The sequence below is a fragment of the Prionailurus bengalensis genome, chromosome D2 (genome assembly GCF_016509475.1).
Source record: "Prionailurus bengalensis isolate Pbe53 chromosome D2, Fcat_Pben_1.1_paternal_pri, whole genome shotgun sequence".
Classification (NCBI taxonomy): Eukaryota; Metazoa; Chordata; class Mammalia; order Carnivora; family Felidae; genus Prionailurus; species Prionailurus bengalensis.
In genome coordinates, this window is record NC_057351.1 from 61,825,962 (window position 1) to 61,851,814 (window position 25,853).

The window sequence follows — 25,853 nt, forward strand, 5'->3', positions numbered from 1 at the left end:
AGCACTTAAGGGATGGCTGGGAAGCTGCTGCTGCTGCTGCTGCTTCTTTTTTTTAGTGAAAAGGATTTTTAGTGTCTAAAACAGACTGATAACCCTTGGTCTGTTTCCCTCACAAGACTGTGTAAGCAAGTGAGAAAAGTCTAAAGGGCTAGAGATGTGCGTGGTCTTAGAAGCACCCTGAAGCCCAGGCAGGGGGCTCTGGAAGACGCAGCAGTGGCTCCTCTGTATTGGGAGACCCTGGACCCTGGACCCTTCTGCAGCCCTGCCCCAGCCCCCTGCCAGCCCCCTCCACTGCCCTCCACCCTGCCTCCTCAGGTCTTCAGGGAAACGCTTTAGAGGTGCAGGGCTCATGTGTGCCCTGGTTCCAGGTGAGGGGGTGGTCATCTGTTCATCACAACCAGCCCTCTCAGCTCCTGTCACTGCAGGATCTGCTGTGGCTACCTACCTGCGGAGGTGACCTTGCCCTTTGTGGACACAGTCTTCACGTCCCCTGGAAGGCAAACACCAAGAACACAGGTTTTGATCTGAGCTTTTAAATTTTTGTTAACATTTACTCATTTTTTGAGAGACAGAGAGAGAGAGCACGAGCAGGGGAGGGGTAGAGAGAGGAGGAGACACAGAATCTGAAGCAGGCGCCAGGCTCTGAGCCGTCAGCACAGAGCCTGATGCGGGGCTTGAACTCATGAACCGTGAGATCATGACCTGAGCTGAAGTCGGACATTTAACCAACTGAGCCACCCAGGCACCCCTGACCTGAGCTTTTAAGCTGCGGAACCACAGGACAGCCTGTGAGTTGACTTTGGGCAAGACTTGAGGTACATGCGCCATCCAAGCACCTTGAGGAATAGCACCGTATGGGAACGCTCATGGACTCAGTCCTCGCTGATGTGATATTTGCGACCATTATATCAATGAAGACATGGCTGGGCCAGCAATTAATGGTGGGTGAAAAGCAGGATCTTAACTCTCTTGTGACCTAAACCTTTCAAGCCCAAGACATTTTTGGAGTTCCATGTTAGGGGTGACATTTGCACTCAACGATAAATATGTTTATGAGAAATGACTCTCGATTTCTTGGTTAAAGGACTTTATGTTCCTCACCAGGGGTGGAGGGGCAGAGGGCTAGTTCACCAGTCCCTGATGCTATTTGACCACTGAGTGTTTGTGGGCACGGAAGGAATTCTCTGAGAAAACTGTTTACACCTTTCATCAGATTCTATAAAGGGTCTTTTGGTTCCATAGCCCCACCTCCACCCCTAAAATGTAAGTCTTCAAAGTAGGTACTTCCTCAGAGTCGGGCCTGGTGAAGATCATAAGGGATTTCATCTGCATTTTGAAAAGATGTTCTAAGACCCAACTTTTCAGGGAGGTCAGTAAAGGAAGAGAAATCAGTGATCTGGAAAGAGTACACAGGACCTTGAGCATGTGAAGAAATGCAGTTATCTGGGAGAGAATCCAAATATTTGGGAAGGAAAGAAATAAGTGTAGCAAGTGCTTTGCAAAGCGTTTTCTAGTAGCTCTGGAAATTATGGAACAGAAGGAAAAAAACCCACTGTAGACAGCAGGCGCGCCATGGGAAGGCTTCTGCTGCACTAACATGCATAGGAGACAGCTGCAGAGCTGGTTAAAACACAGCCTCTGACTCAGCAGGTCTGGGCCAGGGCCTGGCAGCCTTCATTTCTAACACGCTCCCAGGTGGGGCCGATACTGCAGGTCTAGAGACCCAACTTTGAGTAGCCAGGTCTCAGAAGATGAATAAATAACATGCAGATAGACTAAAGTCAAGGGAACAGTGACCGGATTTCCTCTTACCATTAGCGTCTGATATCAGACAGGTGTCAGCAGTGTAGGCAGCTTGCTTTTCTTTTTTCAGGGTGTCGTCTGAAAAAGAAGCTGTGCATACAACCTATGATCACCCAGGATACTCCATCCTCACTCCCCACTCTGCCCCAGGGCCTCTCCTGCTTGGATACCCCAGTAGGAAGAGAGCTCAGCTTCCCTGAGTCAATCTCCCGGATCTGTGCTTGTGGTTAGGAGACTTCCCATTGCCCAAAGACCTCTCTGGGTGTGTTTTGCCAGAATGTTCCTGAATGTTTATCTACATTCAAGGCAGACCCTGGAGCACCCTATTCAGGCAGGTAAATTTCATTTGAATGGGGCAACTCTGGTTTTCTTATTAAAATGTCTCAATCCACCTTGCTAGGACATTCTGTCTCCTATACCATCTGCCTCTCTCCTGAAACCTGCATGGCATGGGCTCCCTCGTACTTGCGGCGATGGTGGCCGGGGAGGCAGTAAAGACCTTCCCACTGTCTTTGGTCATGATCAGCAGCTCCATCTCCTTCTTGGCTGGTGTGTTGTCTTTCTCCAGGATCAGGAATTTACAGTCCTTGTGCAAGAGTTCATCATTCTGGACGTTTGTGGTGGAGGCTGGGGAGGAAAGGAGCAGGCAAGGAGAAGGACAAGGGAGAGGGAAGAAATGACCAGAACAAGAAAAAGGAAGAAAGGCGGGGGGAGGGAAAGAGAGAGATCAGCGGCTGCATCTGAGGGTCTCCTGCTCTTGCTGACAGTGTTTACTAAGAAGCATCCTGGGGAACAAAGCCACCCTCCCCTGCCTGTCTGAGCCTGGCCACCAGGAGTGGGTCAATGTGGGAAGCACCAGGTGGCTGGCCTACGGTACTGTCCCCTCACCTGGACGCTACAGGATCTTTAGCCAAAGGGTCAAAGTCCCCTTGTCAGTCATGCCCTTTTTTAACTGATGTGGTGGGTTCATTTCTATCCCTCAGTCTCAAGTGTTACCATCCTGGAGGCACTTTTCCTGACCAGCCGGTCTAACATGAACCCCTGCCCCATCTCTGCTACCTCATCTATTTCTTCTAAGTAGGTATGATTTTCTGTCATCGTTTCCTGTCATTTGTCTATTTGTCCATCTGCCTCCTCTCCAGCTGCAATGGTCAGCCTGGCGAAGGCAGGAGTCTAGTCTGTCTTGTTCACGTTCATACTCCGAGCACTTAGAATAGCATCTGTCTCATACAGAGCAGGTCCTCAGTAAATCTTTTCTGAATCAATGAATTGTTGAATGGAAGGGAACAACAGGATCACAGCAATGGAAGAAATAACCCACTGGGTGAGGAGAGCCCAAGTTGATAAAGATCCTATTGAAAGTGTGTATGGTGTGGGGCACCTGGCTGGCTTAGTTGACAGAGCATGTGACTACTGACCTCAGGGTTATGAGTTTGAGCCCCACACTGGGCATGGAGCCAAGAAAGAAAGGGAAAGGAAAGGAAAGGAAAGGAAAGGAAAGGAAAGGAAAGGAAAGGAAAGGAAAAGAAAGAAAGAAAGAAAAAAAGAAAGAAAGAAAGAAAGAAAGAAAGAAAGAAAGAAAGAAAGAAAGACAAAGGAAGAAAGACAGACAAAGGAAGAAAGACAGACGAAGGAAGGAAGGAAGGAAGGAAGGAAGGAAGGAAGGAAGGAAGGAAGGAAGGAAGAGTGTGTGGTTGGGGTGGCAGCTTCTGAGGGGCTCCCAGGTTCTTGCAATGGGTGACACGTAACAGGAGCAGGCCAGGGGCTTCCAGACAACAGTGGGGACTGGGGTATGAATACCTGACCCTAAACTCCCTGCCCCACCCCTTGGCCCTTGAAGGCCAAGGTAAGGCCAGGGGCACACTTATCTCTGCTCTGTCATGGGAACCAGGAAGCCTTTGGGGTGAGTCGTATTTGCAGACCTCAGACCACCAATAGGTTATACCTCCCCCTCCCATATGCCACGTGTCACTGCAGAGCACTTGTCCCCCACACGTGGTTGCCATCGGCAGCTGGCAGTAGCACTCACCTGCAGAGGTGGACACGCCTGAGCTCACAGCGGCAGGGCCCTGGGGCAGGTTTTTCTTCACACCATATGCTACAAGAAAGGAACCACTGAGTCAGCAGGGCCAGTGTGGGAGAGTGGCTCCACAAAGCCTAGAATAGCCTGAACAGTCCCAGCAGGGGGCAGGCTCCCCAGGTGACAGGAAGAGCTTAGTGGCGACTAAATAAAATGAATTATAACAACAAAGGCAACTGTCTCCAGCCACAGGGGCGGCAATGAGTTTAGATGACACTTTCTTTGGTCTAATCCTCATTCTTTTAGGATTGTTCCAAAATTCCACCTCCTCCCTGAAGTTCTCCTAAGACTCCTTCCCTTCAGAACTCCTAACACCTGCTCTGCACAACAGGATTCATGTTGTCATATAGGACACCTGGTTGTTTCACGTGCATTAGACTTTCTACTCCAAGTAAACCATAAACAAGCTGAGGGCAAAGGCTAAGGTTCACCCCTCTCCTGTTCCACCTCCCCGGGTTTGCACAGGGGTACACCATAAAATCAGCTAGATGATCGAGGTACAGTGACAGGGGACCAATAGGAACGGCAGTGAGACACAGGGGTATACAGATGACACTCCACAGCAAGGGCTCCCCTGTGGTTTCCCTCACATCCGAGCCAGCAAACGATCGAAGTTGACATCTTTAGGTTGGGAGGTGGGGGGGGGGGGGCTGTTTCTTTGTTGGGAAAGGTTGATTGGTTTTTAGGGAAATCTGGTCCCTCTGATTCAGTTACTGGAAAGGGATATTGTGAGTTACAGCTGCAACAAGGCGTTACTTCCCAGACCCTAAGCTCCAAACCTTGGCTACTGACCTGTGGAGGTGGTGGCCACGCCATGGGACAGGGTGGACGAGCTGGGGGCCAGGTTGTTCTGCATGCCAAACACTGGGAGAGGAATGGAGGGTGGGTGAGCGCAGGTGGAGAGGGGGCCCCTTAGCTTGAGGCAGCCCTTGGAGCACCCCAAAGCACTTCCATGATAAAGATCTTGGCACAGGCCAGAGATTCCCCAGATTTCTCAGTTCTCACATTCTCAGTGACACGGTGAGCTCTTCAGGCCCCACCCCTCACTACTGGCCAAAAGCTACCAGCAGTTTCATATATGGGTAGTTAGGGCCACATAGCTGAATAACAGTAATCTGCACAGGGTCTGACAGATGCCACTGTATTTAAAAATATCCCAGGGGTGGGGAGCCCGGGTGGCCTGGTTGGTTAAGCATCCAACTCCGGATTTTAGCTCAGCATTGGGCTCTGCGCTGAGAGGGGCAGAGCCTACTTGGGATTCTCTCTCTGCCTCTCTCTCTCTCTCTCTGCCCCTCCCCTGTTCGTGCTGTCAAAAATAAATAAAACATTAAGAAAATGGTCATATGTTTGCACTGGAAGCCAGGCAGTGAGACTGAGCCCCCAGTGAACGACAGTGTTTATAAAAAGATCTAAAGTAAGATCCTTCAGGAGCACCTGGGTGGCTCAGTCTGTTGGGCATCCAACTCTTGATTTCAGGTCAGGTCATGATCTGAGGGTCGTGGGATAGAGCCCCGTGTAGGGCTCTGGGCTGACAGTGGGGAGCCTGCTAGGGATACTTTTTCTTTTCTCTCTCTGCCCCTCCCTTGCTCTGTCTTCCTCTCTCTCAAGATAAAATAAAATAAACATTAAAAAAATAAAGTAATATCCTTCTAACATAAGAGTACTTTGCACCTGAAAATGTCCACAGTTCCGACTCTGCCCCTTTACTTCCATTTCTCCACCGCTCACAGAAAAGAAAGAGACCAGAACAGAACAAGTAGGTTCTGGACACCCCAAGCACCCTCCCTCAGGCCTTGTCCTTGGGGGCTGATCTCCACCTAGGACTGAGGGCAGGCACCCCTTCGGCCCTGTTTCTGCATCCCGTGTGCAATGAGGAAAGTCTTCACGTTCATGGACAGAAAGAACATCTTCTGTGGAAACCCCTCTGTTTTCCTCAGCAGTAGGGAGCATCACTAACTTGTAAAGCAAACATGCTAAAAAGGGCGACGCAAGCTGGCAAGCACTGACCTGAGGAGCAGGTGCTGACCCCGGGGTGCAGTGTGGGAGAGCAGGATGCCATGTTGTTTGGGACTCCAAAGACTGCAGGGGAGGAGGAGGAGGAGGAAGGCTGGTGAGCAGGACCTCCAGCCCAGAGCAGGGGAAACCACAGAGGCACCAGAAGAAGTGCTAGGATTAAATTTTTCTATTTTGTTACATTTCTGGTTTTAGGGAAATCTTGGGCTCTTGCCTTGCAGCCAAGGACCAAATTGTCCATAGTGTGCCTTGAGTCATAGCCAAGGAATGGTCATAAGGTGGTCAGGCCTTGCGTGGACCCTGGGTCACCCTTTTGCAGAAAAGGCATTTGAAGCCCAGAGAAGTTAACCAACTTTCTCAAGGTCACAGTTAATCCATGTGGAACGAAACTAGGTTCCCTATACACATTTTCATGTTCTTTCCCATTACATTTTTTTCCCTGATACACTGTGCTATATAGTCCTTTTTATGGGGGACCCACCAAAAGAAACACCTTAGAGACTGAATTGAGCTGGGGTTTCAATGGGAAAATCTTGGGATGCTAGGTCACAGAAGACCCCTAGAGAAAGCCTCCGGGGAAGGTAAACAGCAGAAGGGTCATTCAGCTCCAGGTAAAATTGCAAAGGGTTCAGGGGTGGGAGGGGAAGTGCACTGTACCACGTACCCGATCCTGCAGAATAGGCATTGGTGTTGAGGAGGGATGAGCTCTGGGTGGTCACATTGTTGTGATAGGTCCCCATGGAGGACCCCGCCGGCAAGGTGGAAGACCACATATGGGAGGGAAGGTTGGCGTCCAAGATGGTTGTATCATAGGTGCCGGACACTGGAAACAGACAGGCACACCCACACCCCAGTGAGAGACAAAAGCAGCACCCAGTCAGATCGGTGTGCCGGCACATTCTCGGGTTTAGCCCTGAAGGTCCCATGTCCCGGGACCTCCCTCAGTCCAGGGAAGTTGGTCAGTCCACTTTCATCTGAAACTTCGGAGCTGGTGAAAACTTGATCTCTTGTATTAAAAAATTCTTGTTGTGGCTAACAGACACATGAAAAGATGCTCAACATCACTCATCATCAGGGAAATACGAATCAAAACTATAATGAGATACACCGCACACCTGTCAGAATGGCTAAAATGAACAACACAGGAAACAACAGGTGTCGGCAAGGATGTGGACAAAGGGAACCCTCTTGCACTGTTGGTGGGAAGGCCAACTGGTGCAGCCACCCTGGAAAACAGTTTGCAGATTCCTCACAAAGTTGAAAATAGAACTGCCCTCCAACCCAACAATTGCACTACTAGGTATTTACCCAAGGAATACAAAAATACTAATTCAAAGGGATACCTGCACCTCGATGTTTATAGCACCATTATCTACAACAGCCAAATTATGGAAGCAGCCCAAGTGTCCATCAATTGATGATTGGATAAAGAAGTGGTGTATATATACAACAGAATATTACTCAGCCATAAAAAAAAGAATGAAATCTTGCCATTTGCAACAACATTTTTGCTAAGTGAAATAAGTCAGAGGAAGGCAAATACCGTATGATTTCACTCATATGTGGAATTTAAGGAACAAAATTGATGAACATATGGGGTTAGGGGGAAAGGGAAACAAACCATAAGAGATTCATAGCAATAGAGATCAAACCAAGAGTCGATGGAGGAAAGTGGGCTAGATAGGCATGGCAATTAAGGAGGGCACTTGTGATGAGCACTGGGTATTGTATGTAAGCTATGGATCACTGAAATCTACTCCTGAAACCAATAATGCACTGTATGTTAACTCAAATTTAAATAAAAATTTGAAGAGAAAAAAAAATTCTTGCTGACTCCTGGTGAAATCTGAAGTAGGTCAGTTTTGCTCTGGGGTCTGCCCATTTTTCCAAGACCCCCTCCCCACCTCCTGGTGTGCTGTCCCCTCCACTGGGACATCCATCGGTTGCTGATTCCACCACTGGTGCCAGGGGGCCACAAATCCCACACAGAATTCCAGGCATGAGGCAGGTGCAGATAGCAAAGCCCCTGGTCCGAGACCATCCCGCACGGAGGGCAGCTTCTCTGGTTAAACTCTCCTTAAACCTTCCTATGTGCCAACCAGACCCAAGGGGCACTATGCCCCCAAGAGAGGGGACTTTGGTGTTTCTTCAAATCTGAAGCCAATTCTGCCTCTTCACTATACAAGGGGGAACTAGCCATGCAAGTCATAAAACCTGCCCTGAGGTTTGGTTTTATATTTAAAAATAAGAAAAATATCACAATCTCAAGGGTTGTTGTTATGTTTTGTTATTGTTTGTTTTTTTTTTTTTCAGGAGTAAGGGACAGAAAGCTTCACAACATAGCAGAACTGGCTTCACTCCTCCTCTCTGTCCAAGGATCTGCTTATTCATCTTTCTGCCTCTCACAGAACCCACCTTGCACTTGGTAGGCATGTGATCCAGGAGTGCTCAACAATGTCCATCATACTTGACTATGACCCCCTGGTTATCTGTTTGACTTCCCCAGAGGCCCTCACCTCCACGAGTGGCCGTGTCTTTCCTGTTCCTTGCTTCTCCTCAGTGCCCGCTACTTGGCACAGAGGAAGCACATAATAAATATTCACTGAATAAATGAATGAAAATACAGTTGTCCCCACTATTCTTCACTCGGGGAACCTGGCCAACACATTCCCAAAAGATGTCAAGAATGTCCTGGGAGAGAGTCTCTGGGATTGAGAGCCCGACTACACGCTCGTGGGATGGTGGACCAGACAGGGCGCAGCCCACATGCTCACACAGCATGAAGAGCAGATTCTTGGTAAGTACTCTGTGAAGTCCCTGCCACGACCTTGGAGGCCTGTCGGGGCACGGCGAATTCCGGGGCCATGACAACTCTGCCACCTCGTTCCCTTCCCTCCATGGAAGCTGGAGCCCCGGGGCTTACCTGACTGGGAGCTTGCCGTCACCATTTTGGTCTCCACCGTGCCTTTCTTGGGGATGGGGAGTGTATTGGAGCAATTTCGGGTGGGGCTCACGCTTGCAGATCGACTCCCCTTGAGCAAACGCTTAACATCATCCAATTCTGTCCCTGTAAAATAAACCCCCAATTTTCCAATAGGCCCAGGATTCTTTCCTGAGTCCAGCTGCAGTGGAAAAACATATATGGCATTCTGAAGGAGGCGGGGGTGGGGGGAATGACATTTGCTTCACACGCTGGGACATTTTTGGTCAGCCTTGTAATTTTTGCATTTTGTCAATTTATAGCATCTATCAACTTGGCACTTTGTAATATTAATGGCCTTATAAATACAGGGCCTCCGCAGGGAGGTCCTCAGTATGTATTTCCTAATTAGACCTCATCAGACAGCACAGGGATAATTCTGTGGCTGGAAGACCTGGTCGTCCTAGATCAGGGGGCTGGGAGATTTACACACAGGGCAGTGAAAGAACCAGATCTCTTGAAACAAATGATTCAACAGTGGTCTCATCCCCCACCAGGACACGCTGAATGTCAAGTGCCTGACCTTGTATGCTCTGGAGTGTCAAAAGGAATTTGTGGCTCATAACTCCTAAACATTATGCTGCTTTCGTGTGGGTTTGGGGTCCATTTGGCCACTATTATTTGTAGCTAGGTCACCTAGAGGTGTTAGCTCCCTGTGCCTCCCAACATGGCAAGGAGGAGAGGAAGGAGACATCATAGGAGGGTAGCACATAAGAGGTCTGCAGACAATGTGTCCTAGAAGACTGCCCAGGCACCCCCTCCCCTGAAAGCTCCATCCTTTGGCTCAGCCCTGCCAAGCCTGGAAGGACTCTGGTGAGATAGCCTCAGACCCCATGGCACAGGGCCCTGAGCTCTTTGCACCAGCCCCAATCTCTGATTCCTGGGCCAAGTGGCCTCTTTCTCCTCCTGCTCTTTATACTTGGCTCTCACCCTATTGGTTGGGCTCTTTTCAAAATGTCAAATAACTTCTAACAAGAACAATAGGAGTGAAACAAAGTCAACAGACAGGCTAGGGAATCCCTGACATTTGAAATAAAGTTCAAATTCTCACACTCGACTTGCTTCTGACTCTTCTCCAATCTTTTTTTAAAATTTTTTTTCAACGTTTATTTATTTTTGGGACAGAGAGAGACAGAGCATGAACGGGGGAGGGGCAGAGAGAGAGGGAGGCACAGAATCGGAAACAGGGTCCAGGCTCCGAGCCATCAGCCCAGAGCCCGACACGGGGCTCAAACCCACGGACCGCGAGATCGTGACCTGGCTAAAGTCGGACGCTTAACCCACTGCGCCACCCAGGCGCCCCTCTTCTCCAATCTTAAGTATTCTATCATGTCCTCTCTTTCTCCTTTTCCTTTGGCCACACTGAACATTCCTCCAACGTGTGGGCATATGTTCCTCAAATGTGTCATGCCAGCGTATCCCACAGAGCCTAAATGACCCATCCTTCGGTCCCCCTTCAAGGGACATGGACCCGACAAGGCTTCTTTGACTCCCTGCTCCTTCAGCTCCCTGAGATGTCATGGTTGGTTGGTTTACGATCTCCCTGTTAGCAGCAAGGAACATGACTTACTCAGCTCCTCATCCCCAGCACCTTGCCAAGGGTCCCTCTCACAGAAGGCCCTTCAAGACGTTTTGTGATTGAGTGACCACACACACACACACACACACACACACACACACACACACAGAGACACACACACACTGGTGACCCTGGATTCCTGGATCCTTTATTTTCAGACAGACAGCGACCACTTACATCGGGTAGATGGGGATGCACTCTGTAGTCGAACTCGGATTTCGCTCTCTGCCAGGGAAGAGATGGAGAAAGTGTGAATGAAGGAGCTTGGATCACAGTGCCTGACACTGAGCTCTGAGCAGCAGAAAAGATTCTGGGCTGTGTCCTAAGAACAGGAGGCCTAAGTGTGCCCAGAACAAGTGCTATTTAAAGGAGAGGTCCTCTCCCCACATCCCAACCTGCCCACTGTACACATCCCAGCGCCTGGGGATGCCCTGATGAAATCACAGGCTGAGCCGGGAGGCTCCATCACCATCAGCATTGACCGAACCCCTTCCCACTGCCTGTCTCCCAACTGCCCAAACCAAGCTGCTGTCTTGCCTCCTGGGTCTCTGGGTCATGAGAGAGAGAGACTTCTAAAACCCGTACCATTTACTTAGCCACTTGGGCCTCCTTTGGGCAGGAAATGGATGGTTTCGCGTTATTAGTTAGCTTCAGGTAGGCCATTGACATCTTTCAACTATTAGCCTAAAGTTGGTAGCTGGTATGTTCCTAACTTTCAAGTTACTGATGCAAAAAGGCCCCTGGGAAGTCTAGACTGATCAGTGAGAGCTACAGCAGCCCAGCCCATGAGGAGCCCTGCCTTCAGCAAGGCGCTGACACGCCGCTCCTCCCCACCCTCACCAGATCCATTGGGGCCGCTTTCCCCAGGACATTTCCCTCCTAGAGCCTTCTCCACAGGCAGACGTGGACAGTGCAAAACTGTCACGCAGCCCTCTGTGCCCTGGAATAATTTGAAAAAGAAGGGCTTTTGCTCATTTCTCGATGCATCACGGTAATTACAGCGGCTCTAGTTAGTCAGCCAGGAGACTACAAGTGAAGTCAGATGTGGCGCCAGCATCATCAGCTAATCCGCAGCAGGACAAGCTGCTCCCCAGCTGGCTACCGTGTGATTTTAGCCTTGCTTCCACTCGCATGCTACGTCACCGCCAGAATCTACCCTTCCCATCCTGACGGGGCCGGCAAAAGATTCCCAGGAAGCTGTAAGCTCCTCAGACGCAGAAACCACGCCTTATTTATTCTTCTCTGCTTCTCATATTTTCTGGCTCAAGGCTGGGCACCCGTGTTAGATGCTCAGAAAAAACTTGGTGAATGAACTGAAATGAACCCAGCAACAGAGCTCACCTCGTGTTTGGCTCCTTCCTCTGGTTGAAGAAGATGCTGAGAAACAAAGACAAGTAATCTTAAGCATATGTAAGAGGTGGCATGCTAAACAATTTTCACCTGGAAGTAGGTCTGTTTGAGTGGGGGTGGGGAAGAGACGGTTTTCAGTGTGCATTTATATCCAGATGGGCACCTTTCTCTTTGTTTCTACTAATGTGTCTTTGTAAAGTCTTTGCAAACTGAGTGTCCTGCCCTTCTTCCCTGAGCTCAAGTCCTGTGCATCCCAGTTCCTACTTGGTGCCCCCACCCGGAAGCTGAGCCACCAGCTCTGCTTCAGGATGAAATGACTGAACACGTCAGTCCACGTGGAGGCCTCCACCTGGCTCCCCTATTTCAATCACTGGCCCCACAGTGAACCCAACCACCTGGGGTTGGCAGTGGGTGCTTAATAAATGATGGCCACATAGCCAAAGGGCAGAGAAAGTTTTGCAAGGCTCCAATGCATTTAGGGTGTTAGCTAAATGAATGTTAGATTAGCTCACACTTAGAGTGTTAACTAAGGTAATCATTTGGAAGCAAGGTCATTAGGGCTGGCTGTCTACACAGATGAAATATATTAAAAAAAAAAAAAAAAACGGCCAGATCTTCTCTTTAGCTTTTTGTTAGAGACTGCCTTGGACTTCCAGCCATAAGCAAATAAAATTATAATCACTGTACAATCATCATATCAATTCAGACGCACAGTGAGAATCCAAGAACATGGACCAAAAGGTTAAGGCCAAATGAACACAGATCCTTGGGTTTCACTTGGCATAAAGTGTGCCCCTTTGCAGCCAATCATGGTGGAGGTGATGGGATGTTTGGCATTTGTGAGTTCAGCCCCCTGCTCCTCTTTGCTGGGAGGTCTCTGTGTGTCGTGTGGAAGGAAAAATCCTATAATTGTTGTTTGGCCTTAGGGGCTTCTCTGTTCAAGCTTGAGCCCTGTGTGAATAACTTGCCGCTTCAGTAGTATCGGGAGCAATGGCGAATGCCGGCAAGTTAATGTGGAGGTCAGTCGCCTTAAGATGCTTCAGGATAAGGAAGCAAGGGGTCAAACTTCTTTAGAAGAATCCATTTGACTCCAGGCATTTCCCCAGTGCCTCATTTGACCATTTCTTCAGAAAGTAAGGAAAGGACATACCAAATTCCTTCCGAGGGTACTCCGGAGAAGAGTTGCCGCTGGAGCTCCCTGCAGAGGGAGAAAACACTCAGCACACAGAGCCAGTCCTCCCAGAGAAAACACTCAGCACACACATGGCCGGCCCTCCCAGAGCTGCCCAGGGGAGAAGGTGCACTGGGCACCCCCTACTGAACCTCCCAGCCCAGCGCCCTGGACGGCAAGTGCTCTACAGCAGGCTTGCTGTGGAAATAGGACACACCTCCAGGACGCAGCCGAGGCATTTCGTTGTGACCGCTGATCTATTTCACGTGGCGAAGGGTTAGAACAAAGGAAAGCAGGACGTTTTCATTTTTTTTGTTTTTACATCCTTGACAGAGTGTGCCCTATGCCAGTGTTGGTGCAGGTGACCTGTCCCTGGTCATACAAATACCACAGTGTCACTGACCTTGTGAAGCCAGTCCCAAATGTGGACCCTGTTATAATCAAGGCCCCAGGAAGGCTTAACATCAGAAAGTGCTGTGGTGACACCTTGCCTGGCCTGGATTTTGGCTCCCCACCCCCACCCCTGCCATATACCAGCTCTGGGTCTTAACTCACTTACTGGGGAACTCAAACCCTCAATCCTGCTTCTCTACCACCACTACCCATCTCCATTCAGTATCAGAGCCACTTGCTGCCTGGCTGGTCTGTTTCCCACCAAACCTGCTTCTGCAGATGACCAAGCACTGCAGTGACCTGAGAGGCAGGACCCAAACGTCTTCCTCCCGCCTCCTGCTTCTTGACACTGAGCACCTCCCTGCCCCACTTCCATGTCTCTGCCTGGTCCTGCTTTCCCCAGCCGCTCACACTCTTCTTCCTCCTGTGTCTTCTGACTCTCTGTTCCCTTTCATCCCCAATGTTCTCTTTCTTTGCCCCTTTCTGCTCTCATGCTCCCTTCCTTGGCCAGTTCCTGAGGTTTCCATCTTCTACTAACTAACATCTCTTCATAAATGCCGCCAAGCTGGGTATCCTGCCCGACTTCTCCCTGAGCTCAAGTCCTGCGCACCCCTCTCCCTGCTCGGTAGCCCCACCGGGAGCTGTGCGGCAGCTCCGCTTCAGGGCACATCCCCGAGCTCGTCAGCATGGGGGCCTCCACCTGGCTGCCCTCTTTCAATCACGGGCACCACCATGGCCCCAACCACCTGCGCTTCAATCTCAGACTCTTTCTCCCCCCTCTCCCTTAGTACTTAATCAATTGTCAAACATCAATTCCGTCTGCAATACATCTCACCCCTACTCCTCTTTTCCATTCCAAATGCTGCCACCCTAGTCCCAGCCAAGTTTTCCCTTCCTTGACCATGGAGCACCTTCTAACTTGTCACCACGTTCTGCCTCTTTCCTCCCCATTCTTCCTGCACATGGCTTCCAGAGTTCTAGTCCTAGACCTTAAAGCTGATTGACTTTTTATTCAAAAATCCCGGGGGCTTCTCACTGTGACAGAACAGAATCCAAACATCATAGGCCAGCCCTGAATCTGAGCCCCTCTAGCTCTCCTCACGTCAGCACCTGCTTGCTAGTGAGCCCTGACTGCTGCCTGTGTGTGGCCCCTGCAGGCTGGAGCGACCCACCTCTCCACTGGGCGTCACACATCACACATGAAGGCCCATCTCAAATGCTACCTCCACAGTCTTCCCTGAAGACTCAGCTGGAAACCATAATCCCCTTCTACTTTATATCATAGTTTTTAACTTATCATCTTAGCTTATCCAGTAGACTACAAGCAACTTGAAGCAAGATCCACATCTAATTCATCTCAGTATCATGAGGGAGGAAGAATTTCCTCTACCCTTTAAGATCCTTCTAGCTGGACCAAGAAGCAAATTGACATGAGACAGATTAACAGGAGAAAAATCAAATTTAGCTTCTGAATCCACACAGACATGGAAATTCCAGAGACTGGCAACATGATGCTCATATGAGCTGAGGAGAGGGGTAGGGGCTTGAGAATACAAAGGGGAGAAAGACCGTTAGCAGGAAGGTGAGAGGAGATGGTTGGAAAACAAAGATTGCCTTACTACGTAAGTAAATTTCCTAAGTAGAGGAGTTTCTATTAATAGCTCTCTTCTTGGTACAAGCAAGCAACTGAGGGGGAGGTAAAGAGCTTTTCCTGAACCTGCTGGGTTTTGATTGCTTTTAACTCAAAATACTGTTCATGCCAAAGTGACCCATTTGGGGGCAGCCTGCCCTTGGCCCCTAGAGCGTCCACTAAAACATTCCAAAGGGTGTTAAATACATGGTAGATGCGTGATAAAATGCTAAATGAAGGAATGAATTAAGGGGTGGGTAAATCAATGAAATCTCTAAGTAGCATGAGTCTGTGAAAGAAATGAAAGAAGAGTGAAGACACGGCAGAAACAGGTAAATAAGGGTGGCCAATAATTTCATCCTCAAAAGATGAGCGAAGCTATCTGGGGAAGAGAGCAGCGCTCTTGTAAAATCTGTGGGACCAATACCTTCGTATGTTCCGTGGCGGGTGATGTGAGTCTTCCTCTCAAACGTGGAGCCTGGTGAGTTGGGCAGAGTGGAGGCGGGGGAGTGAGCCCTCCTGTAACTGGAGGTGGAGGCATTGCCCCGTGTGCTTCCACCTGCAAGCAGGGAAAAGCGTGAACTCTCCCAGGGCTCCAGTAGACCGGCATGTGGTCACACTAAGTACACTCAAGCTGCTCAAAATAAAAAAGGGCCCCGTGGAAGGCCAAGAGGACTTCTGGAGAACATTGCTGGAAGGGTCCACCTTGGCATTCCAAATGGCCACTCAGAAATGGGAGATGGAATCATGGCTGTTGCCCTTCCCCAGCTGACCGTGGCAGGAAGGCAGGGGGCCCCTCTGTGGATGTGGTTACACATGGCAGCTGAGAGGCTTTGGCAGGATTTTTCTTGAGACGTGGCACTTCATTGTAGCTCACTATTGGATGGACCAGAGTATAACTGGACATGGGAGTGTTCCTTGAAAGCAAACAGCGACCACTCCTCTTGGTCAACCCAGCGTTTTGTGTGTTTTGGGTCTTCTTTTTCAGTGTCAGTCCAAGACTTTTTAAATGGCTTCAGGGGTTAATGTGTGCTTGTGTTTTATTTGGTTTAGTTTTGCCTTGCTTTGTTTTGTTTTGCCTTGCTTTGTTTTGTTTCAGTTTGAAAGCTACCCTGAAAGAGTCTTTCACTGGGAACAATAGCCCTGTGTTGGATGCTTGCCCAGTGGAAACTCCGTGTGGGATTGTATGTCACTAGATTCCGTAACAGAGTAATCCAGTCCTAAATTTCTTTTGTTGTTGTTGTTAATTGAAATTATAAACCCTCATGCGTGCACACCCTTCCCTAAAAGAAATGGCTTAAAGAGAGTGATTCAGTGGGGAAAGAGCTACCTCCCTATGAAGCATTCTTGATTACTGTTATTTATACTGGGAACTTAATGAAAATGGATCCCACTGTAAGTAGGCTTCGAATGTGGCCGATTTGAAAGTGTCACAGTGGCTGGGACATGTGTCAGTTACATAGTAATTTGGGGCATTTGGAATGGATGACAAGCAGTTGTGACCCTCCCTCTCCTTGTAGGACTCCCTCTCTCCCTGTCCATCTGTTCTCCCCCAACCCCATTCACCCCAGGCACTTACTTGAATTTATGTAGCCACTGCTGCCATGTGTCAGGCTGTGTTTCTCCAGACGGCTCCCTCCACTAAGAGAGCCTGTTTTAGCATAGCCGTTGCTGGTTCCCCCTTCTGCAGAAACAAGAAGCAGGTGACAATTTATGGGTGGAGTCAGGCCAGGGGATCCCCTCCTCCTCTGCTTGCAAAGATCACCCCTGGCTTATCGCCCATGACCCTCTGGTCCCTTTGCAAGTGCAAGTTGCCATACTCTCATTTTTTTTTTTTTTGAACGTTTATTTATTTTTGGGACAGAGAGAGACAGAGCATGAACGGGGGAGGGGCAGAGAGAGAGGGAGACACAGAATCGGAAACAGGCTCCAGGCTCTGAGCCATCAGCCCAGAGCCCGACGCGGGGCTCGAACTCCGGGACCGCGAGATCGTGACCTGGCTGAAGTCGGACGCTTAACCGACTGCGCCACCCAGGCGCCCCGACCATACTCTCATTTTTGATAGAATCATCGAGAACAAATATTCCACCCAATTTAAAAGCAAAGTCTTCTGGGCAGAGCATAGCAAGTTGCTCATTAGGAAAATTTAAATATTAGAAAAGGCAGTTGAGTGAGGAAAAGTTCTGTGAGGCCAGGGCATGGGTTGGGCTGGCTTTTTTGAAATTGCCTGGTCAGTGCCACAGACATGCCAGCCACTAGACTCGCTGAAAGGGTGAGTGACAGCTCTGTGTTGCTGGTGTTCCATGTGGCAGCCCATGGTGCTCTGACCTCTTGTTCCCACCTCTGTGAACGAGGCTCCCTGGGGAGCAGGGGTAGCTTTAGGGCTGCGTCTCCATTATAGAATCCACTAAACCTGAAGACCTCCTCAGGAAAAAAAGTGGATTCAGAGGCCTGACTGGTGGTTCCCTCCTCCCACCCTGTGCTCAGGCTGGATAAGGTTTCTGCCAGGAGTGTCCAGATCAGGTAAATCTATACAGAGAGCAGACTTGTAGTTCTCAGGGGAGAGGGGAGAGGGGCGGGAGAATGGGGAGTGACTGCTTATGGTCATGAAGTTTCCTTTTGGGGTGATGGAATCTTTTAAAATTAGATTGTTGCAATGCCTGCACAACTCTGTAAACATACTGAGAACATTAATAAAAGGAAAGGTCACTAAAGTGAATTGATGCTAAGGGGAGGCTGAAGGGGAAGCCATGCCACTTAATGTCAATTTCAGGAAGCACCTGTCAATTGCAGACCCAGCTGAAGAATCCTCAGAGGGAAAGTATCCTCAATTACAGGCCCCAACAGGAAAAGATATAGGTTGCATGCCTGCAGGAAATCTACGCCTGCAACTCAGCCAATAAGAAGCCATCCATCACCCTGAACTCTTGCTTTTCTCCAATGGACTTTAAAACACCTCCCAGCTTCTTCCTTCTCCATAAAATAATCTTCCTTTCCTTTGTTTGTTGGACTTGCTTGTGGTTCTGCCTTAGTTTGTTCCAGTTTGCAATTTCCCAAATAAACCTGCTTTGCTGGTAAAATAACTGGCAGTTTTATTTTTAACATTAACAGTACTAACAACCATTGAATTATATACTTCAAACTGGTGTGTTTGGTGATTCGTAAATTAATGTCAATATAGCTGTTAAAAAAGAGATTTCAGATCTTTTGGATTTGCTCAGCTGAAGAGTACGTAGAGAAAAGGTTACACATGTGGAGTCCTTCATACATGCCTTACTGAGAAGGAAGCTCTTGGTAGTCACTTACTTGGTGGTAAGGATGTAAGTCTTGTAGTTACTGTTTCCGTAATAACTAGAAAAAGACAATAAGAAGATAAGATCTTATATAACACACTGAATTCCCTGTATGTTGGCAAGGTCTAACATCTCTCATAGGCTCAGCATCTTAAATTAGGTTCAACATAGATTTTTGTATACTTGTGCTTTAAGGTATGTGATCTGACCCACTGTCCGTGAAAATATGTGCAGTAACAATGGGGTTTAATTTACCTGGAAAATAAGTTTATATCCTTTTGGAACCAAAAGTAGTTACCTGCTGGTTTGAGGGATGACGTACTTACCTTGACGTCTATGGCTCTCATTTAACAATTAGATCCAGTCCAGGCCTGGATTCACCTTTGAAGGAGGACCAGGGCCTCAAATCACTCTGAAGTGTGCCAAGTCACACTCTGTCTGCACTACCTTTTCCATATGGTCACCCCATCCGGCTGGGGCCAACACATTATCCTGGCTGATTTCACTGTGAAGTGGATAATTATTTTGTACTTCTTTATCAACTGGGGGTGTCTCAAGGACATAATTCATTCCCAAATCATCAGGGCCATCCCTGAGAGTAAGGAGGTGTATGTAGGAAGGCGGGGGTCAGTAAGTCACACTTGGTGCTGGGTGAAATCGGGGATAGATGAACATCAAAGTCAGACTTGAAGAACCAGTCCCTTTGCCTCCCCAAATTGAGTTTCTCTAGACTCCAAGTCATGGTGAGTCTATGGAGGTAACAAAAGCTTCCAGTATGCTTTTTGTTTGTTTTTTGTTTTTTGAGAGAAGAGATAGAGAGTGAGCATGGAGAGAGGCAGACAGAAAATCCCAAGCAGGCTCCATGGTGTCAGCACAGAGCTAGCATCGAACTCAGGAGACCATGACCCCATCAGAAACCAGGAGTCAGATGCCCAAGCCACCCAGGCCCCCCACCTTTCAGTATGTCTTAAACACCAGTTAGAAGACCTGTTGCCTTTCTGAATCTCTCTCTCCCCTGCAGCAACATGGGGAGGTGGGTGTATTCCTAGGACCAAAGTGGGGCCAATGTTGTTCTCTGACAGTGACCATCACTGCCTCCTCCCTCTGTGTGGGATATAAAGGAGTACCGATATAGCTGAGGTCACGGGTCTTTAACAGCACACTTCTGGGGTGCGTGCGTACGTGTGTGTGTGTGTGTATGTGTGCGCACATGCCTGGGTATATATGTGTGTGCATGGTGTGCATGTGTGTGTGCATGTTGGAAGAGGTGGTGAAAGGGGAAAAGGTGGAATTTCCTTTGTGCCACTTTAGGCTCTCCTGCTGGCTACTGCTCCATCCCACACCAGTTTTGCTGCCCCAACCCCCTTCCTTCTTCACAGTGTATTTTCCTAACTGATTTCTTGTCCTAGCAGGAACCACATTCCATGCATAACAGGAAATGGTTTTTTAGACTAAAATGGCAGCTTGATTTGAATAATAGTCCTTGAGCTTTCACTAAACCTCTCATTGTGTGGACCTTTGGGATTATTGGACACATAAAAATAAATTATTTCTTAACCTAAAGTTCCAAGTCTGTGAAGCCAGAATATTTTCATTAGAGATATATGAAAGTCACAGGATAAATGAAAGAGTTAGAACTGTTTAGGGGACAGTTTAAATGTCTCTGAATTTATCATTTGGGCAGTTTCACAAAAGAAATGTGTCTGTTTTCAATTTCACTGTCGACTGCAACTGTGACACTGGTGTTACTGTAACTCTGTCCCTGCAGTAACTGGGATATTATTCTTTTGGATTCCTGCTGCCCTGTATTCTAAATAAAGAAATGGTTAAACAACTTATGACAAATTCATTCAACAGAATATTATACAGCTACGGAAAATGCTAATTATGAAAACTGTATATCAAAATGGTAATTTTCATTTTTGAAGAAAAAGCAGAACACGGTTTGATTATAAGTAGGTTAAAATAAAAATCAACAAAAGCCATCTTATGGGAAGGAATAAAGTCTACTTAGGAAACATTTTAAATGATACATTGAAAAAAAAGCAAAAAAAAAAACCAAAGAAAACTAAAAATAAATAATTTAGAAGTGATATAGAAGTTGTGATGGAATTAGGAATGAATTATTTACTCTTTCCAATTCTTGTATTACTTTCATAAGGATAATATATTGTTCTCTTACTTCTTTCAGTGACTTCGGTGCCATCGCGCTTGTTTTTCTTGGTTACATCCATACCATAGCCACCTGCAGGAAAGCCAGAAACCACGATCAGCCATGACTCTGACCATCACTCTTAGGAAGGATAGGTCCCTACTATGCAAGCTGAGAACCAAAAACACTTGATCACTAGAATTCAAGGCATAATTCTTTCATGTACATATTGTTTACAAGTCATTTCCACTTCTTGATTCAGTTCTAAGAAGGAATAATTTAATAGTTCCACTTTGGATCCTATTCTTTTGTGTGGAAAGCTTATTTTTCAGGATCTCATTGACCAGGCTGCCCCCTGATGAGCATTAAAGGGATTACATGGAAGATGTGGTGTCCTGACCTTTGACTATAAAACCTCCATTTTTTGCCAAAGTAACAAACAGCTGAAGGATATCTGTCAAGGCACTTGCTGCTTTTAACAAACTCATTTTGATGTATCCCATAATTTTCAGTGTTCTATTGGAATTCTACGACTATAAGACATTCATGCTTCATTATTTACAGTTTAGATGGGAGAATGATGTTGGAAGGATTTAAATTAGGGGGAAAATCATTGTGTCGTTGGTACTTGTATGGAACTTAGTAGTACTTTTCACAGTATGAAATTTTCCCTTTGTAACAAGCTAGCCCATGATGCTTATTTGCAGACATGAGTAGGAAAAATATATGAAGAAAATGTGTAAAATCTACAGAAGTACATAGGAAAAGACGTATCTGTGTGTTATCTATGTTGCCCCTTCACTCACTGCTTCTGGAAGGGAAAATCATTGAGATCTTGTCCACTGTGTCCTGAAACATAGATGGGCTGAGGCCAGTTGACAGCAAGAAGCTGGGTGGGGGTTCAGGTTTAAACACACAGGAGACACAACAGGGTTCCCCACCCACCTGGGTTCTCGTTGCTGTGCTTCTCAGTCCCATGTTCTGGGAGGACGTGAAGTCTGGTTTTTCCTGTGGTTCTCTCTCCTCCCCCTAACCTTCCCCTCCTCTTTTGGATGCAGTTCAAATTGGATTCTAGAATTCTGGGCAAGCCACTCTGCCCAGGATTCCCCTTGCTTGAAGATTTCTCCTTTCAGTCTTTTTACCTGCCTGGTGATTCTAGGGTCAACTTATCCATTAGGCATAGAAGGCACAGTGCCCGATCCTATCACACTTTTAGGCGCCTACAAAAGTGTTTCAATTTCTTTTTAAAAATCAGAAGAGAAATAAACACAATCCGACCTGGTTTATATTCTTTCAATGCAGTTATAAAATATAACTTTTAAGATGTTTTGTTTTGTTTTGTTTTGTTTTGTTTTGTTTTGTTTTGTTTTGTTTTGTTTTGTTTTTAATGGATGAAGGGGTCCACAAAAGAACAAGTATCTAGGGCCCATGAACGTCAGAATGCAGGTCTGGGTGACTTCCCCACTGAAAACCAAGACCACAGGAAGGAGACAAGCTAGCTGCTCAGCTATCCTGTGGAATGAACCAAGATCAGCACAGGTAGCCTCAGGGCCTGGGTGAATGTGCCAACTTCTTGCTCACTGGAGTTTCTTAAACAGAGCTCTAGGCAAAGAATGAGGCATCATGGAAAAATTCCTGGCTGGATCTGAGAAGCCACAGAAAGTCTTTGCAGGTATGTTTCCTAGAGCCAAAAAGGAGGGGCTCCATAAACAATTTCACAAGGGAGACCAGCGTCATTAGAAGGCCAAACCTGGCCTATGTCTGTGTCTGCATTCTGGCTATAACTTATATGACTATTGTCATGCAAACATACATGTAACCATACATTGTCTTTGAAATCTTTTGTTTAAGCAGTAATGGCCTTTGGTACCTCTGAAGTCCGCTCCACCTTTTTTCTTCTTTTTTTGATTGGTCATTACCTGTGGACCAGGAGACATTCTGGAGATTAAACATTCAAATGGACCTGGCTGCCAGTAGAGAGCCACTGAGGGGGACACCTGAATTGGTATGAAATGTTATCCTGAAAGGAAGTGTTTATAACAATCCAGGGAAGCTTTTACTTCCTGCAAGTTATTGCTTATTTTGATCTGTTAAAGAAAGCTGCTGTCAGCAGCTACACATATGGGTTTGGCTGGGTTTATTTTACTTGCAGCCATCAAGGCAGACTGATGATAGCTCCAAGTGATCAGGGTCTCGGTGTCCAGGCAGCAAACCCAGGGAGTGTTTTGTTGTTCTTTCTGTACCCAGGAAAATAACCCACTTCCCTAGGCACACTCATCTTGTTCTTAAGTTCCAAAGATGGAGCCTTGAGATGTGCTACAAAATGTAAAGGGTTCCTCAGCTCCCGAAGGGCACAAGGACATCACCTGCTAAGAAATCAGATACCCTCCTCCAGGGCCTGGGGGATCCTTACTAGAAGGTACTCTGGGAAAGAACGTGTCCAAGGTGGGTGCAGGTGGATGGACCCCTGCTTCTCGGCCTGAAGCCCCTCAGATGGCTGTGTCCCATGGCCATACAGAATGATTTCTTAGGCCTGGAATACAGAGGATGAAGTTCTGATGACTGTCTCAAAATCTGAGACAGACTTTGAGCTGGCTCCCAGACTGATAGTCTGAAGTGGCAGGGATGTGCTAGGAGACAGAGTCCTTTAGACCAAAAACTTAAGATGAAATTTTTTTAAGTGATTTATCAAATGGAAAGCACTGGGTCGAGGCACAAACCTTAACTGGGATGGTCCCATGGGATCTACAGCATTCCCAAAGGACTTCCTTTTCAAACATTTTCAGTGCAGATAGTTTTAAGAGATGCAACATTGGGGAAAGGAGACTGGCAGGCCCAGGCATGTGCGGAGGCTGCCTCTTCTGGGCGTGCTCACCCACTGTGCTTTTCTCCAAAACACTACTTAATGGAAGCACTGTCAAGTCACATAATTTTTAACTCCTTAATTTTAACTTCTTTGATGTTTGGGCCATTTCACTAGAATCAAGGAAGGGCAGATCACTAGGTTCTCAATTCCAAAACTATGCTAATTTCCATCCATAGTTCTAAGGGGCTGCTTTGTGATTATTTCATAGTTAATGATCTTTTGAAGATGTTTCTTTTTTCTACTTTTTTGAATTTTCTTTTCTTTCCACTTCATTTAAATGTCACATTCACCTAAAACTATTCCCAGGATGATGTGGAGAAAGACCCGCACACACAAGGATAAACTGCTATCAGGGGTAGTAAACTATCACACTGACCTTATTCTAATGACCCATGAGACCCTTGGTCTTTAGTAAGGAAGGGAATGGAGAAGCTAAGTGTTCTTATTTTCGGAATTAATCTTTCTATAGTCTGCTAAGGAATCGCAAGTAATTTTTACAGCTTCTATTACTCCATTCTCTGTACACTTCAAATTTTAAAACAAAGCAACAAAATGGTCCAAATGTGAGAAAACCATCCACTAGCTATGATCTGTTAGCACAGAAGGAGCGAGCAGCGTGACGGCCAGGAAAACCAATGTCCTAGGGTTGATGGTCTCAGAGGTTTTTATCTCTGCAACATCTTGGCAACGGGTGTGCCACCTTTGCTACATTTGGCATCCTTGATTTTTATCACTTGAGGTTGGGGGATTTGGGGCACCAGCTTTGTGATCATGCCTCTTGGTTACAGCCACATTTCGTTAAGTCCGGAGGCCGTTAACAATAGCAGAAAAGCCCCAAACCACGTAGACATAGACTCCTTTTGGCCAGACCTAATCTAAGAATGGGGTTAGTTCTTAGGTGGGATCAGTTTCATGAATCGGAGTTTCCATCCAAGATTGAAGCAAGACTCTTTAACTGCCCCCCATGTAAACTCTGATCGGATTTGTGTGGGTGTTTGAAGGGGCTCAGAGTACAGCTGGACCCTCTGATTCTCTGAGGGGCATACATCAGGGGCCGGATGTCCTCTCTAGTCTAGTTCTGACTTAGATCTGTGACTTCACTCCAAAAGAGAGCATATAGGGGTGAGAATAAACAATTTTGCTTTTCAAATGGCTAGCTTTTAAAAATCGCACTATATTTTATGGACATTAGCAAATTCAACTATTTGCTACTCAAACAAAGTGATGTGCCAGAGGCTTTGCCTATCCTTCAAAAAGCAAAGTGGCAATTTGTCATTGAGAAGCTAGTGCGGTCCAGTGAGATACTGAAGTTGGTAAATTCTCACACCAAAATGATTTAGGGGTGGGGACAAATTAACCAGTAAAAGTGTGTGCACAGACAAAATTGTCTCTCTCTCTTTTTTTTTCTTGTTCTAAGTTTGACACCAGGAAATTCCTGGATTAATCATATCATTTCAGATATTACACTTTACTTTAGATTAGCGGCAGTAGTATTTTGAAAGTGTGGTAAACGACAATGTCCATCCATACTTTCGAGTTTAATCGGAACCTGCCAGCACAGAGGTCCCCTGGCAGCCCCTCACCTCTCAGAGCTGAGGGGCTGCTTCCAGAAGCTCCCACTTACCGACTCTTTAACTTCCCCTCTGAGCTGTTGTCTGCTGTTGAGGGAAGAGAAGGAAACAGAGGTAGCAGGAGAGTGAGAGGCTGAGATTGAAGGAATTACCAACTCTGTCATAATCTAAATGAAACAACTCAACACAAGCCATTTGCAATAGTGAAAATACCAAAAAAAGAAAAACAAACTGGCCACTAGAGTCCAAGTTATCTAAATTGGCCTTTCTCTCCTTCCCACTGATTTCTTCTCGTTTCTTTGAAAGACCTGCCCGAGCAGAGCAGAACGCAGAAACCAAAGTAACCATTTGTGATCAATTAATCACTTCAAGCACAACACTTGAACCTTAACAAGTTCACTCTTATTTTCTCCCAACAGATACTTGAGTTCTAAATAGCCAATGTCAAACCAAAGTCCCAGAAGAAGGGAGAAAGGGCAGATACCTCCTGTTACTTACCTCCTTTGAGATTTGGAAGGAACTGGAAACAACTTTGAATCAACCCCTTTCTCTGTTTCTCCTCCTGGTGTTTTCTCCAAGATGTTTGCAGGCCCCACTTTTTTTATCCAGACCCAGCTCAGGTGTGTTAGAGCTGAGTGATCTTTCAAAAATGTTCACTTCTCCTGCTCTACCCCTTGTTCCTTTCAATTCTTTGCTCCCTAACAAGTCCTGACAAAGGTGTGTTGGGGTTTACAGTGACTCCACCCTTCCAATTATCTGACACTTGCTGCATTTAAAAAAGATCTGCCTCCAGGAATCAAACTTCACAGGAGGCAGAAAGTTTCTCCTACAGGGGTAGGCCCATTAACCATTTATGGGTCCATGGGGAAAAGGGAACAAAGGTAAAGGAAATGCCCTTTATTACTTCTCCTTATCTTCCATAGCCAGAGAACTGCCACAATTTGGTTTTCCCTTTCCTCTCTGCCACAGAAT

General features: G+C 47.0%; 1 protein-coding gene across 1 annotated transcript in view; it reads right to left on the reverse strand.

Moving 5' to 3' along the window:
* The window catches only part of COL17A1 (collagen type XVII alpha 1 chain), a 51,389-nt gene extending 25,780 nt beyond the window's left edge, over positions 1–25,609 (reverse strand). The window contains 17 exon segments of the mRNA XM_043597448.1: positions 446–490; positions 1,813–1,893; positions 2,269–2,430; positions 3,833–3,901; positions 4,676–4,747; positions 5,891–5,962; positions 6,561–6,719; positions 8,820–8,963; positions 10,633–10,680; positions 11,797–11,832; positions 12,956–13,003; positions 15,427–15,558; positions 16,579–16,683; positions 18,306–18,350; positions 20,475–20,537; positions 24,935–24,968; positions 25,380–25,609. Of these exon segments, the coding sequence (XP_043453383.1) occupies positions 446–490; positions 1,813–1,893; positions 2,269–2,430; positions 3,833–3,901; positions 4,676–4,747; positions 5,891–5,962; positions 6,561–6,719; positions 8,820–8,963; positions 10,633–10,680; positions 11,797–11,832; positions 12,956–13,003; positions 15,427–15,558; positions 16,579–16,683; positions 18,306–18,350; positions 20,475–20,526 (1,270 nt within the window). The 5' untranslated portion in view covers positions 20,527–20,537; positions 24,935–24,968; positions 25,380–25,609.
* Between the last annotated feature and the right edge of the window lie 244 nt (positions 25,610–25,853).